The sequence below is a fragment of the Pteropus vampyrus genome, unplaced genomic scaffold (assembly GCF_000151845.1).
Source record: "Pteropus vampyrus isolate Shadow unplaced genomic scaffold, Pvam_2.0 Scaffold50, whole genome shotgun sequence".
Classification (NCBI taxonomy): Eukaryota; Metazoa; Chordata; class Mammalia; order Chiroptera; family Pteropodidae; genus Pteropus; species Pteropus vampyrus.
In genome coordinates, this window is record NW_011888831.1 from 9,540,706 (window position 1) to 9,557,010 (window position 16,305).

The following is a 16,305-nucleotide window of genomic DNA, read 5'->3' on the forward strand; positions in this document are numbered from 1 at the left end:
AGAGAGAGAGAGAGAGAGAGAGAGAGAGAGAGAGAAACAAGAGAGAGCAGCTCATTGGTTCTGGGTTTCAGATACAAGCCATGTTGTCTTTGCTCTCTAGAAGCCCTTCTACAGCCTTCAGTAACCACAGCCCTTTCCTTGGGTCAGCCTCTGAGGCAATCTGCTCCCTGCAAGTCCAAGAGCCCTAAGGCAGAAACGAACAGTAAAGTATACAGAGGGAAAACTGTAAGAAAAGATACTAAAAGCACAACCATTCCTTCCTCTAAGTGGAGGTTCTATGGATTATTTTTTCCTATTTTTCTCTTTTCCCTCCAAAATTCCTTATAATAAGCTATGATGGCTGCTGCTGGCTATTTTCTATGTCTGGGGCTTGACTTCAAGAGCAGCCTGATGCTCCGAGTGGAGCACCTCCACCCTACCTGGGTCTGCTCCTGCTGCTGGCTCCCTTCATGGCATTTTATGGAGGTTTGCGGGGCTCAGTTCAGTTAAATTCAATTCAGTAAACATTGACTGAGCCCCTATTATATACTGAGCACTGGTATAGGTGCTGGGGAATATACTGGAGTAAGTCTTAGTCCCAGAGACAGACAAAACAAGCAAAAGACCTGGTAGGGTGGTACCCATTGTCTTTATAATGGAGCAGGGAGAAGGTGTCAAGCTAAGAGTGAGGACTAAAACTGAGAGTGGGGATATTCTTGTGATGTAGCCCAGAACTGAGGGCATTGAGGTAGGAAAGAGGATTGCTCAATTTTAAGAGCTATGGAATGTTTAAAGACAGCTTTGTCAATCTAATCCAACCTAATCAACCCAATCCAACCTAACTTAAGCTCATCCATCCCACTGAGCTAATTAAATCCACCCCACAGGATGGAGGACTTAGTGTGGTGCCAGGCACAATGCTCTTCAATGATCATTGAAAATGGTGCACTCTGGCTTTAGACCTGGGGGAGGGGCACTTAAAAAAAAAAGGAAAAAACTAACTTCAAAAACAGACAAAAATCTTTACAAAAGTTGCTTTTCCTAAAAGGGAAACTTCAGAAGCAATGTCTGGGGGAGGCTGTCTGCTGGGGAAGGTATTGCAGGACAGGCCTGGAGAAAAGATTGTCATTGGCTGGAGGGAGCAGTGCAGCCTCCACCCCAGCCCCTCCCCTGGCCTTTATGTGAGCCTGTCTGTCTGTTAGATGCCGGGTTCACACCATAAAACATATTTGTAAATACATACATTATGTATGTCCTTAAAAATTTGCACAGTTAATACATAAATTCACAAATACATTCTTGTTATAAATATTCCGGGGATCCAGAACAGTGAAAAATCTTTCACATTCATTTCTGTTTCTTTTCTCTGAGCAGCTCTCAGTATGGCATGCACCTTTCCAGAAATTTTTTGTGTGCTGCTTATGCATACATGTGCATTTATAAATATATAGTTTAGTTTAACGTGTGAGTATCTTTAATACTAATAGGATCACTCTGTATATAGTGCTCTGTAACTTGCTTTTTTCACTTACCAATATGTCTTGAAAATTTCCCCCAAGGAACCTCTAAGTCTTCCTAAGCGAGTTTCACTGTTGCAGGGGATGGGACGGGGATTCAAATGCAGTCGCCTTCTTTAATTTAATCATTCTCCTATTGATGAATATTTAAGTCGTTGCTAAATTTTTGCTCTCACACACAGTGCTGCAGGAAAGATCTTTATCCATGCTTCTTGAGTACATTTGTAAGTATTTCTTTAGAGCGGATTCCAAGAAGTGAAATTGGTAGATTGAAGGGGATGAGTGCTTTTGTATTTTAATGGATGCTGCTAAAAGCCAGCTCGCCTCTCTAGCCCAAGGACTCTCCTAGTTTACACTCCCCTCAGCAGCTGTTCCATCTGCCCTCTCCAGAGATGGGTGTCTTCTTTGCTGGGATCTCAGTCTTCTTCTGCTTTTTTTGTTTGTTTGTTTTTTTGCAGTTCTCTTGGCTCTCCTACAGACCTTGGCCAGATGCCATCTTTCTGTCCTGTGTCACCTAATTGAGTCAAGATCCCATTTTAAGAACAATGAGTGCTATGTCAAAACATGAAGCAGATAAATCAAGGAATGATGACTCTCATTTTAGGATGATTTATTTGTTTCACAACAGACCTGCTCCAGAGTTTGGAGCAATCCGTTAACTAATATTGATTAAGTCTGCAGTTCATTCATTCATTCACTGATTTATAGCATTAGGCTCTGTGCTAGCTGTTTTGGAGCCCTTGCCTTCAAAGGGCTTACTCTCACTGGAAGGAGCAAGATATGCCCCAAACTTGTGTTATTAGGTAAATTTACATTAATAGCTGGCAGGGTGTTGTTAAAATGTTTTAAATGTTCAAAAAAAGAGACATCTCAGTAGGTGAGAGACAGATGCTTTGGGGATAGAGCAATCTAACAGATAGCACTATGATTTATTAGCACACAGTGGATGATTACTGGGGCTGTCCAGCCTGTTTGTCACTACAGAAACAAATGCAGAGACTTCTCTCTCCCTGAGCAGCAGTTGTTTTCAAGCATGAAGGAGGGAGAAATAGAAAAGATATGTCTTTATCAGAGTACCCCTTCCCATGCCCTTGCCAAGGGAGTGTGACAGTCAGCAGGACTGTTAATATTCATTCATTCATTCATTCATTCATTCATTCGGGTTGATATTTCTAAAAGATTTGTTTGTAATTATCTAACCTTCCCAGTTGTCACGAAAAAAGATGAACGGCTTTCAGCCTGCATATGGAAGCATCCTCTACAAATATTTTTTTGAATCTTATAAAAAAAACCCATCAGAAGCCAAGGCCACACTGTTCAGAGTTCAGATAGCAAGCTGCTCATGAATCAAAAGATAACATGGTTCTGGGTAGCAGGACTCAACCAAAGAATGTTCTGATTTATTCACTTGTCTCCTGAGTAAGATAAAGTTGGTGAGTTAATAGACATTAGGCCTCCTTTCCTCTGCCTGGGTCTGAGGAGGAAATAAGCCACTGAGAGAGAAGCAACTGGCTTCTAATGTCAGAGCCAGTGCAGAAGGTGCCAGGAGAAGCTAGTTCTGCCCTGATGGATGCTAGTGAGAGTGAGCACCACACTTTGGACCAAGACTGGGGCTGCCATGTCAGTACCATTTCTGGGTAATCCTTTTTTCTATACACTCAGCAAAGGTACTTAAATTTTTTTTTCTAGTGTTAAAAACTGTTTATGTCAGTTACATCATATCCGAAAGCTAAGCAAAGCTTAAATGGGCTGTAAATTATTGTAAATTAGCTCTCAGAGATCATTTTACAACATTCCATCCATCCATCCATCCTTCCATCTAAGAATCGAAAGACCTAATATTTTCCCTTACGAAGTTTACAGTATACTGGGGGCATCTTACACAAACACATATAGCTCTTTATATGTTTGATTATTTGATTGATTGTCTGCCTCTCCTGCTAGACTGTGAGCTCTGAGAACCAGGTCAGTCCTGTTTACTGCTGTAACCTTCAAGCCTAAGACAGTCCCTGGCACATAGTAGATGCTCAATAAATTCATGAGTTAGGAGGAAATGATCCAGAAATGGGGTAGGAAGGCTCCAGGCCTGTGAGTAGAGCAGTATGTGAATCAGAGTAGGGCTGCTGAAGAGTAGTGGAACATAAACATTGCAACCAGGATGTGAAATCGAGACTTTATTCTCTGGGTTGGGAAAGACGTTAGTGTGTATCAAGCAGGAGACTGACATGATAAATTAAGCTCTTTCTCTTTTTCATGCATTCATTTATTCATTCATTCCATTTAATACAATTTGTCAAGCATCTTCTATATGTAAATGCTGAGATAGGAAAAACAGAAATAAGATAGGGTTGTATCCTCAAAGAGCTCACAATCTGGTAGGGGAGACAGATAAATAAACAGATGATTATATTGTGTACATTTTTATGCTAGAAATTCACACAAAATACTCTCGCTTGGACTTCTGGAGGAGGTAACATTTGAGCTGAGTCTCAAAGGACACATGAATTAGATAAAGAATGGGTGGGAAGGGTGTTGCTGTCAGGGAGAGGCGAAGAGTATGTGATACTTGGGAATAACTGTACACAGTTTAGTATAGCTGGTGCATTGTGTGGGAGGCCATGGGAGTAGAGATTGATGCAGCTGATACTGTAGGCAGGGGCCAGAGTAGAAAGGTCCATGAGGGGGTTCCTGAATTTTACCCAGTGAGTAATGAGGGAAGAAGATGCTCAGATTTGTATTTTGGGAAGATTATGTTGACGTAGATGGATTGGAGAGGGGCAAGATGGGCAGTGGAGAGACTAGTGAGGCAGCTGTTGTTCTTATCCAGGTGGGGAATCACGAAGGAGCAAATTAGCATAGTGTCTGGGGTGGGGGATAATAATAGCTAGCATTCACTGAGCATTAACTGTATGCCAAGAACTATTCCACATGCTTACATTAACTCACTCAACCCTTTAACTACCCACTGAGATGGAACTGTCATTATTCCCATTTTAAAGATGAGGAGAATGAGACACAAGGTCACACACATCTAGTGAATGAAGATTTGTACTCACACCATTACAGGCTTGGAGATTCTAGGAGGAGCAACAATTTTAGGGTGCAGGCGTGGGGACAGGGAAAAAGGATGAACTCGGTTTAGACTATTGACTTGAGATGCCCATGGACTCCGAGAGGAGGCATTTGGCAGCACCTGGATTGCTGGGTCTGGAGCTCAGGAAGGATATCTGGGCTGGAGGTGGCAATCTGAAAGTCATGGTAAAGGGCAAACTCATTCAAGGAGACTGCAGACTGGGAGGTGCCAAAAACAGCATCCCGGAACGCCCATCATCTAAGGGATGAACAGAGAAAGAACGGCTTATGAAGGGGAGTAAGAGTAATGGGCAGAAAGGTGAGAAGAAAACCAGACCAGGGTGGAGAAGAGTGTCTCAGGAAAGGCATGGTCCACAGTCTACATGCTGCTGGGAAATAAGAAAGGATGAAGACCGAGGAGTGAGGAGTATCCTTATCAACAAAGATTGGATGTAGTCACGACGATCTCATGGGTGATCTTGACAAAGGAAAGCTTCAGTGGAGTGCTAGAGGCGGGCTGAGAAGTGAAAAGGAGGTGAGAAGGTAAAGACAAACGAGGCTAGAGAACTCTTTGGAGACTCTGTTGGGCGCAAAGGCGAGGGAGAGGCTGCAAGGCAGAAGGGAGGCAGGATAGAATGATGTTTTCTCCTTCCAAGACTTGAGCATATTTTGTGTGAATTCATTTTGGGACTTTCTCAGCAGAGCTGAATACATTGGCTCATCCTAGCCAATCAACATTTCTTCTCTTCCCTCTTCCACTCCCTGCCATCAGCTGCATCTTGATAAATATGAGCTCTAATTGTATAGGAAAAATGGTGAAAACCTGACTATTGGCAAAACTATGTAGGGACCTGAAGATACTTCTATTTTAGAAGATGAGTGGCAACAAGTGTTGAAGTAGCTAAGCTAGTAGATGCCTAATTGATTCTTATGTTCATCTATTTATGGGAAACAATGTACCCTCTTGATCATCGATGGAACTAACCAGCAGGCTCTCTCACCGTCTGGCACCTCCCTGGTGCTTTCTGGAGCAGAACTGGATGCTGCCATATTTATGTAGCTCCAGTTTTGACAGTTTGGAAGTTGCTGAAGGCATGTGTAACACATTCTCTCCCCTGCCTTGAGAAAAATAACTGGGCGAACCTCCATTTCTATTTTTATTTGAGATGGGGTGGGGGATACTGTTTCTTGTGGTGTGCCATGGAATTCCCTCTGAATGTTGGAAATGTGATGAACCTACATCAAAGGCAAAGGCTTTGGCTTCTGCAGGAGCCAACTGGGCTCATGTATGCTGCCAATGATCTAATTGAGGCCAGCAGGACACTAGTGTTAGTGTTTGCCTTCATTTACAGCCCCAAGTAGGCTAGTGGGCAGCTGCTCGATGCAGGGTGTGGTGTGATGATGGGCATTCTCACGGTACTTTGGATACAGCTCAAGTGAGGAACCAACACAGAATCCAGGTTGTGGAATTGGAGCCCTTCTCACACCCAATGTTTCCAAATTGGTAGTGAGAAGAGTTCTTGGTGAGGATGGGATACCCTTGGCAGTGATATCCAACCCTGGCTCCCAAAGGTATTTCTGAGACGCTCACATATAAACCCAGGGCCATGTTCTCCAGAGAATTTCCTGAATGATGAGGCTGGTGGCCAAGTGACCACTCAAGATCTCCAGATTCATTCCCAGGCCTACCAAGGAGCATGGGCAAAATGGGTGAACGAATATTTGATGAATACATGAATAAACATTTAGAAAACAAAAATCTCCACCAACTCTTTGAGCAGGAGGTGGGAGATGATGAAAGTCTTTTGATATCAAATCACCACTGGGTGTTCCACCAGGATTAGTAATCACCTTAAATTTGGGGCAAAGAGTCTGACTGGTGATGTCAACACCGAAGAGTTTGTCTCATGCCCTTACCACGTGAATGCCTTAGCTTTGCACTTGTGCATATATTTACTTACTCATTTAATTCTTCCAAAATTCCAGTGTCCTGTCCTGGCCCTCTCATGTGTTCCGTCTACTCTCCTGCACATAGGTGGCTTCCAGATCTCCATCTCCTGACCTCTTTTATGAGCTTTTGGTTTGATTAGGGTCTCTAAGTGTACAGCCAGGAATGATACAGATATCATCATCTGTCTTAGGCTAGCTTAACAGCCTCAGAGGGGAAGAGAGCCCTCAGGGCAGATTCTAATGGGAGTTTTGACGAAGGTGGGTGTCGGGGGAGGCAGGGAGAGCATTAGAGTATAGCATTTGAGTGCCATTTGAGCATATAGTACAGATTTGAAAATTAGAATGCCTTCTTTCTTTCAACAATACACCTTTACAGAGCTTACACATAAGCAAAGCACTCGTGGGATATACAATCTAAAAGACACAATCCTTGCTCTCAGGGAGCTCCCAGTCTTTGGCGAGACAAGGGCCAATGGAGGTTAGTGAAGGAACTTTCTAAGAGGCAGGTGTAAGGAGCAGTGGTGTACAAGTAAGTCCTACAAGAAGAGTACTGTATCTCTTAGGAACGTGACAAGATTGCAAAAAAAAAAAAAAAAAAAAAAAACCCCAAATCATTCTATGGGTGCTCCAAGGTCGGGACCAGGTCTTGCTCATCTTCATTTTCCCAGCACAGTAGATGCTTGGTGAATATTTGCTGAAGGAATAAATGAATCCACAAAGTATTGTATGGAGCACATAGCTGCTCCTTGGGGAATGGCAGAATGGAGCGGGGAAGGTCTTCTTAGAGACCATGATCTTTGATCAATATTTGGAAATAAGAAGAGGACTTTGCCAGGTAGATAAACAAGGGAGGGATTCTGGCCAGGAGGAACAGTGGGTGCAAAGGCACAGAGGCAGGCCTCCAAGAATATGGAGTATTTGATGGATGGTTCTTCTGTGTATGGTACCTGGTGGTTAACCACAGGCGGGTGATGAAGTTGGACAGGGGCCAGGGGCCAGGTAGAACAGAGTCTTGGAAGCCATTCTAAAGGGTTGGGATTTTACACATTACAGGAAACCCAGGAATTTATGGGTTTTAGGTAGGGTAGTGACGTGACCACTATGTGGAGGCTGAGGAAGGGGCACTACTAGTGAGCCTCTCTTCTGAATTAGGGTTGCGGCTTACCCCAGCTCCTGCTTCTCACGAGCAGGAACCCAGGTTCTGCTTCCCAGAATCCTTGCTCCAATATACCTTAACAGCACCCCACGACAGCTGGCATGAAGGAGGGAGTCACTGGCTGGCAGAGCAGGGAGCAGGTACGAAAATGCTGTCGGTCAGACTTCCAGGGGATACCTGTGTGCTTGAGTGACTTGGTCAGGGACTCCCAGGCTGTTAATGGTGGAGGCCATTTCAGGTCATCTAACTCAGTCCTACCATTTAATGGAGGGGAAACCTGAGGCCCAGGGAGAAAAACAACCTGTCCAACATCTCATGGCAGAGTCAGGACTGGAATCAAGGCCTGTGGGCTCCCTGCCTGGTTTTCTCTCTACACATAGATCTGGGCTGAAAGCCGAGCCTTGCTATTCCCCTAGCTATGTGACCTTAAGCAAGTTACTTAACTATGTAGTTTTGTCATCTGGGTCATGGAGATAACAACTTTCGGGGTAGTGTGGGAGATTAAGAGAGATAATGTATGTCAAGTGTCTCTGCAGCTTAATGCCTGGCAGGTAGTGTGCGCTCAGTTAGCAGCAACTTCCTTGTCTGCCCTTCTGGGGTCCTGCTTCTGCCCAGCGTGCTATCCCACTGCCTGTCTTTGGTGGTGGTGGTCCTGGGACCACGCAGGGGCTCCTGCAGCAGCCAAACTAGCCAGCGGGATATTTCTCAGGTTGTCCACGAAGGCAGGGGCATACCTTGGCTTAACTGGGTTTAGGGCAAATACTGATTTAAAAAAGCTACAGCCCAATAGTGTGTTCTTTCAGATTACAAATAAAACAGAAAAACTTTGAAAGGAGTGTGTATAATTTTGCATGGGCAGGATGATTTTTACCACCCATTTTTAAAAAGATTCATGGCAGAATTCCTAAAGACCCTCGCTCAGGAGCCATTTTCCCTAACACAATTTACACCAGCTTTCCAGAAAAGAGCCTTTTACTCCTCATGGTACTGTCACCCTTCCTGACCTTCTTGAAAGAGCCCTTTGAACTTTGACCTGAAGCAGCAGAATTCTGGAATGGGGACAATGTAGCCACCATAGACTGCAAGACACTCCATCATTTTATGTGCCACCAAGAAAGTAAGGGCACTGCCAATTGTAACTGTGACATGTGATTTATCATGAAACAAATCCTGATTTCAGAAATGTTAAAATGTGAAAAAAATCATGGATCTTAGAATCAATGAAACCTGGTGTTTGACGTCCAGGGTTAGCTAGATAGGTCAGTATAGTACTCATGACAGAACGAAAATGTACGAATGGGGGGCAATCCTCAAATTATACTTGGCTTCATATTATTTAATTATTTTTTTCTTTGTGAAAGAAACCACAAATACATAGGCTCTACGAGGACAGACACTGGCTGTGTTTTGTTCACCACTGTCTTGCCATCACTTCACTCATAAGAGCAGTTTGACAAATATTTGCTGAATGAAAGAATAAAACAAAGCCACATTATAAAATGTGCAGCGAACTCAGAGAAGAAAATAAATCATTCATAATCCCTCCACTGTGGGTATTTTGGCTTATTTCCTTCGAATCTTATTTCCTATGAATATGCTCTTTTATATAGATGTAAACATAATGTATTATTAGATTTAGCTCCAGGATGTGTTTTTGTATTTCTCTATTAATATGAATGAAATGATAAAATGAGATGATGCAGAAATGCTTTGAAGGCTGTGAAATGTTTAACCAAATATCTTACTATTAGTTATAATTATCATAGCAATGCCGATATGAATGAGGCTGATTTTCTGTGAATATACTTCAAAGCAAACAATGAATTTGCCCTCTGAAGCTGGGAGTATGTTCTGTTTCCGCTCACCATGGGGAGTCCCTCTGTTTCGAATTGGAAAGGAAAAGAGACTGAAGGACTCTTAGAAGTCATCAGCTCCAAATTCCCACCTGGCCCAGACATTTCTTTAGTGTCACTAATAGAGGGTAAGCAGAGGTGGGGGAGGAATAGGCACCTCTCTCAGGCCGATGACAAACAGCAGCCCACAAAGAGCTCCCTTCTTTCCAGCCTTCTGCTAGCGGCATGAGACGGAGTTACATTGTGGGTTCCAGAGACTACCGTTTGCTTCCCCTGCATGCTGATGGTAACACGGACACCAGAGAAATGCCAACGCAAGTCAGTCATTCATGACAGGTATGGCGGTTACAGTCAACAAACCTCAAAGTCGGAACTGCCCTAGATAACTAGTCAAAAATTAGCCGTTAGAGAGTCAAGGAATTCACTTACAGAGCTAGTAAGTAGTCTAATCCATGCCTGGGTCTTTGAAGGGAGGAAGTTTTCCCCACACAACATGCAGAAGGAAGGACTGACAGAGATTCTCTCCTTGACCAAACTCTAGCCAGGTCCCTCTGAGCCCTCTTTTCAACTAGGCCTCAACCTTAGCCTATAAAGATCTGAACAAACACTAACGTAGTTTCTAATAGCTCAAAGCCACATCCCTAGGATGACCCTAGACCCCCTATCCCTGGTCCCCTTTGAGCCTCTGCCTGAGAAAACTCAAAGCTGCCAAAAGAATTTACTATTTGCTCCTGCCAACACCAGAAGATAGGGCCTCTGTCTCCCTGTCTTTGTGGGAAGATGGGAGCCTAACTTGGATAAATGCCAGTTAGCAAACTCAGATCGGTTTCACGTGGACCAACTTCCCCTTCCCATTCTGTCATTTTTCGCTTCCCTGACTCTGCTCAAGCCCTCTCTGTTCCCCCTCCCTCCTCCCTGATTTTTCCTTTAAATCGCTTAGTAACCTCTGTACAAATTGAAGTTGAGTTCAGTTCACACTGAACCTTCTTTCCTATTATAATAAGTATATTACTCATTAACATTTGTCCTTGCCACTTTAACTACTGTCCAGCTTTGTTTATATTTAACAGAACTCAGGCTGGCTATCACACCTAGGCTAACAGCTCAGGCTCTGGGTTCATCCAGACCGCCTGTCTATCTGCACACCTTTACCTGTTAGTCTTTAAAAAAATTTCTTTTCAATTACAGTTGACATTCAATATGATATTAGTTTCAAGTGCACAGCATAGTAGCTAGACATTTATATAACTTATGAAGTGATCCCCTCGATAAGTCTAGTACCCGCCTGGCACCATACATATAGTTATTACAATATTATTGGCTATATTCCCTATGCTGTACTTTACATCTCTGAGACTATTTTTTCTGACTCACATCCTCAGCCCCGAACTTGGCTCCCTGCCGTCTGCTTCGTGCCCTCTTTCTTTGTCCTTAAGGATGGGGTTTTCTGGGTGCACAGGTTGGTTCTCACTTCGCACACCCTTGAATGCTCCATTTTCGCTTGTACCACCTGTCTCAGACTCCTCCCAGCCAACCTCTCAGCCTCCTCTGCCTCTGCCTCAAAGCCACCCTCCCACCCACTATGTGCTGCGGTAGAAGCTGATCTTGGCTTTTAGCAACTACCCAGGCATTAAGTACAAGGCACAGTTCCTGAGGCCTACACCATCAATTCTTTCCCAGAGATTCAAAAATACAGCTCCTTATAGATTTAAAACCAGTTTCGAATGCAGTTTTATAAAATGACTAAAGGTCAGTATTAGGTGAGAGATGACATTTGAGTCAAGTTTTAAAAACAAGCTTAACTTGTAAGTCACATGTGTATCTCTGTGTTGACTACTCCTTCACTGTTCCCCTGACAGCCAGTGCCTTTCTCACACCTGATAGCCAGTGCTTCCTACCACTCACTGATCTCACTCTTTGCCCCAGGCCGCCCAGGGCAAATCATCTTGGATGATCTGTTTAAGACTCCCTCAGAGTCACAGCCCTTCCAGCTTCTATTCTAGGCAAACCGGAGGTAAGAGAAAGTGTCCTTGTGTTTCTCTGCAGTCCTGCTGTGAGACTTCTCCCCTATTGAGAATTTGTGAACGTTCTAAGATGTGAACCCCACGTCAGACATGAGACTGTACCAGTCCTCACTCAACTGACGTGAAGAATTGACGCAGCAGTCCTGGTTGGCTGGGAGAATCCTTTCTCTGTGCTAAATCAGAGAGAGTGGGCAGGAACCCATGTGAGGGGCTTCCCTCCACTTAAGCTCTATTATGAGAGAATAACACCCCTATCCCTTTTCCTTTTTGCAGACCATTTTGAATTATATTAACACAGTGATGAAACATATCAAACTCTGGTTAGCAGTTTCCCTTAGTATCTGTCCCCCTTCCCTATCCCCTGCCCCAATATTTTTGCCCAGAATATTCTAGGAAAAACAACAACAACAACAACAACAACAACAACAACAACAACCAATTCAGAGAAAAAGAAAATAAGATGGATTTCCTTTATACTTGATTTTAGGACCCGACAGGAAGTACTAGGGAACGGGGTTATAGAGGTTAGCCGACACCTTCTCCACTTTCAGGGTGAGTCCCTTTACTGAGACCAGCTGTGCTCCAGCCTCCTGGGTGGATTCAGAACCTTCTAGAAGTGGGAATCCAATTTCTCCTCCTCACGCCTCTTCGGGTGGCCAGGACAGGCCAAGGACCACTGACCAAGAGAGCCCAGGAACTTACCCTCTGCTCCTGTGTGGCCACGAAAGTCTGGAACCCTGGCGCCACCCCAAAGCCCAGTTCTTGGATGAAAGGTGGCTCTGACTGACTGTGGATCTGAACTTTCACTCCTGCTTCAAACGTCGTTTCCTCTGAAAGAACAAAGGTGGATAGAACCGTGGGTCAGAGAGAACAGATGCTTATGCAGTCCTGGGACCGAAAAGCTCAAAGGGACACCAGAGAGGCCATGTGGTAGTCAGAATAAAAGCCCTCAAAGACGTCCACTTTCTTATCCCTGGAAACTGTCAATCTGTTACCTTCTGCGGCAAAAGGACATTGCAGATGTGATGAAATGAGGGATCTTGAGATGGAGAGATTTTCCTGGATTCGTCATGTGTCCCAATGTTATCACAAGGGCTTTTGTAAGAGGGAGGCAGGAGGATCAGAGTCAGAGAGAGAATGGAAACATGCTATGCTGCTGGCTTTGAAGTAGGAGGAAGGAGCCACAAGCCAAGGGATGTAGGCTGCTGCCAGAAGCCAGAAAAGGCAAGGGAACGGATTTTTCTCAAGAGCCTCCAGGAAGAATGCAGCCCTGCTAACACCTAGATTTTAGCCCATTGAGACCCATTTTGGACTTCTGGTCTCTAGAACTGTAGTATAATAAATTTATGTTGTTCAAAGCCTCTAAGTTTGTGGTAATTTGTTTCAGTAGCATTCAGAAATGAATTCAGGCCAAGTAGGCCAACACCTTACTTTAGTCTCCAGAACTATAGAATGGGATTATGATGTTAATCAAGCACCTTTATTTTATTTACTAACTTTTCTACTGGGCTGTGAGCTGAAGATGAGATCAGGAGGAGAAAAATACAATGACACAGCCATAGAAATCAAAACATAGGGCTTGCCTGTACTGTACACCACATGTCTGCCGCTTGGAGCTGTGGGAAATGGACAATTAGAAGAGAAGTTTCTGCCTTTTTTACTTTGGCAGGAGAAATGCCCCTTGGCAGTGAGAGGTGGCAGGGGTGGAGGAAGGTGATGGGATGGAAAATCCTGGCTCATCCTGTATGTTGGCACTCAAAATTGGTGGAGAATGCACCTATGGCATACATAAGCCTTTACGGTGCTTCCTTCTCTGTCTTAACTCGTTCCAAACAGCACGCAGAGTGAGCTTTCCGAAATGTGAGTCTGTGTAACTCTCTCCTGTGCTTATAAGGAGCCCAGTCACCTTAACCCGCCCCTTTTCTAGCTTTGCTTTGGGCAGCCTTCTGCTTTGTGGCACTGTGGGGTCCAACACTCCAGGGCTGCCGGACTGATTGTTATTGGTCCTTGCTCTGCACGAATGCATGCAGATCTCCTTCTGCCTGGAATGTCTTTCTACCCGGTCCACCTGACCATCTCCCTACTCATCACTGAAGATTTAGTCCCCAGCCCCACCTAAGGTGACTCCCTTTGCTCTGTGAAATTCTTCACATATGCCTGATAAAGCCTCTGCCACACCATGTAATAATCCTTTACCTGACTACCGCTTTCACAAGCTGGAGCAGCCTGAGGCCAGGTTCTGAGCTTTCTCTCTGGATCTCAGAGGTCCTGCACAGGGTCAGGCAGCTAGCAGGTATGAGTGAAAATCTGTGACTCGAACTTCACTCTCTTATTAACGGGCAAGGCCAGTTTAGAGTCCAAATCAAGGAATGTTCTAAAAGAAGAGAGTGGAGACAGGATGGGTAAATGCAGAAATGAGGGAAGATGGTGGGGGTGGGAGAAATGGACATAGGCGTCTGTCAGGACTAAGGCCACAGCTTGGGGAGCGTTTTGAGACACACACTAAAACTGGCACAGAAGAGAAAGGTGAGGAAGGAAGGACTGGGATCAGGCAACTCACGAATAGCCTGGGGACTGGTGACCAAGGCGGGGGAGAGGGTCCAGAGCTGGGTGAGAATTCCAAGGTTGGGGGTGCATAGAAAAGTTTAGTAGATAGACATGAACTAGAGTGAAGGATATGTAGGCCTTCCTAGTCTAGATGAGGAGTCCAGTGGCTGACACAGGGTATAGGCAAAAGGTACCCTTGACCCTTGGCCTTTCATCCTATGTCTTTGGAGAGAGGGAGAGAGTCCCAGGCAATCCACAAACACGTCCCCCTCTCCTCCAGCAGTCAACGGCTCTGTGACCTCTTCATCCAGATCACCTCGTCCAAACTGCTGCCCATACGTCCCTGCATGCCTGTGGTTTTGTGTCCCTCTCTCTCATCAGTGGTGAATGCCTCAAGAGAAGAGGGTGCTTCTATTCATTCCAGTGCCCATTGCTTCTATAGATTGGGAGGAGGGCTGTGGGAGACGGAGGATAGATGGGAAGGGGGGGGTGAGCTGTCAGCTTTCTGTGGCTGTGTTCTCTAAGGCCTGCCCATGAGTGGGGTTAAGGAGAGGCCAAGGAGCCCAAAGAATAGGCTCTCAGTGGGGAGAAGAGTGAACATGGAGCGATGTTTTATAGGATGCCTGTGCTTGGGTGAACTGAACTCACATTCAGGAATCGGAACAGGAGAGATGCCAAAACTTGTTTTCCACAGCAAGCTGAAGCTGTGCGCCTGCTGTAGAACTGAGCTTAAGAAACCTCAGAGCCAGTAAGACAGGCTCAAAGGAGGGGTCCTGTGGCTCACAGGGAGAAATGAAAATGGAACAGAAATGCTGCGAGGAATGGGCAAAGCAAACAGGCGGGGCACGGCTGTGTCAGTGAGAGCTGCCCAAAGCTAATCAGACTGGGTTAGGATTCGCAAGGGGCGCGTATTCCAGAAGCAGCAGGAGCAGAGTAAAATCCTAAAGTAAACTCATGTCTTTACCAACATACGGCAACCAATGGGCATGAGCGGAAGAGGGTGATGGGTAAGGTGTCTGTTCTCTTTAGAGCTTTTCAGTAGGACTTTTTGCCAAGATGGAATGTTCTATGATTTGTGCTATCCAACGTGCCACTAGCCATGTGAAGTGTGATTAGCGCAACGAGAATCTGACATTTTAGTTACTTAACTAATTAATTACCCCTGGCTTTACTGAGGTATAATTGACAGATAACACTGTAGGATAGTTGAAGCGTACATGATGATTTGATACATGTGTATGTTGTGAAAGGATTTCTCCCATCTAATTAACCCATCCATCGCCTCATATATTTACCTTTTCCTTGCTTGCTTTATTTGTTTTTAATTTAATTTAATTTTAATTTGCTAACCTAAATTTAAATAGTCACACGTGGTCAGTGACGAGCTTACTGGGCAGTGCCGTTGTCGAATGACAGCTGTGCACAGACCCCGGCCCTCTCAGAGCAGCGGGGCTGAGGAGGACTCCATCACCCTGCTTTCCTAAGCAGCTGTCCCAGTGGGTGTCTTGTCTGGAGACCCTGGCTGAGCCCCTCTGGCCCTGCTTTTCGCGAAGCACAACTTATTCTTACAACTCCAGATAGAGTTTGTTTCTGTTCCTTCATATAACTTTCCTCTGTGGATTATTCTCCCTCTGTGGACAACAGTTCCCTCCAGTCTGGACCCTGAAAACACCAGCACCACGTGCCACCAAGCAATAGGTTTCCTCCCCTGTCACCGGGCTCGGGAGGTCTCATTTGCTGATATGTAGGTGGGCTGCACACAAAACAACGGCAATCACAATAACTGGGATCGCCCACATGATTTTTGGATCCCAGTGCAAAATGAAAATGTGAGACCTTTATTAAGAAATAATCGCGTTTTAAGACAGCAAGAGCAGAGCATTAAGCCATGAGTATGGCTCTTCTGAGCACAGGGGCCTGCGTGATGGCACAGGTCGCACATTCAGGAAGCCAGATATGGCATTAACCCAGACTGGTGCTGGATAGAATTACTCACATTCTCGTATTCCTCTCACCACTAAATGATTCAACACTGAGCTGCTTCAAAGAGTGCAGGCCCCTACTGCAGTGAAGAATTTGTTTACACATCATGAACACCAGGATTCAAAGCCCCAGAGAGCAAGAGAGAGAGCACAGAGAAAGAAGAAGTTACTACACACACAGTGCTAGGAGCCCTTGTTAATTGGGACCAAGCTGAAACCCAGACA

The 16,305-nt window shown here is 44.9% G+C and overlaps 1 protein-coding gene across 2 annotated transcripts in view; it reads right to left on the reverse strand.

Moving 5' to 3' along the window:
- Nucleotides 1-16,305, reverse strand: part of ASIC2 (acid sensing ion channel subunit 2) — a 1,014,799-nt gene that overhangs the window by 55,603 nt on the left and 942,891 nt on the right. For both annotated transcript variants that reach the window (XM_011360042.2, XM_011360041.1), the window contains exon 3: nucleotides 12,254-12,381. In XM_011360042.2, the coding sequence (XP_011358344.1) occupies nucleotides 12,254-12,381 (128 nt within the window). The remainder of the gene's footprint in view (nucleotides 1-12,253; nucleotides 12,382-16,305) is intronic.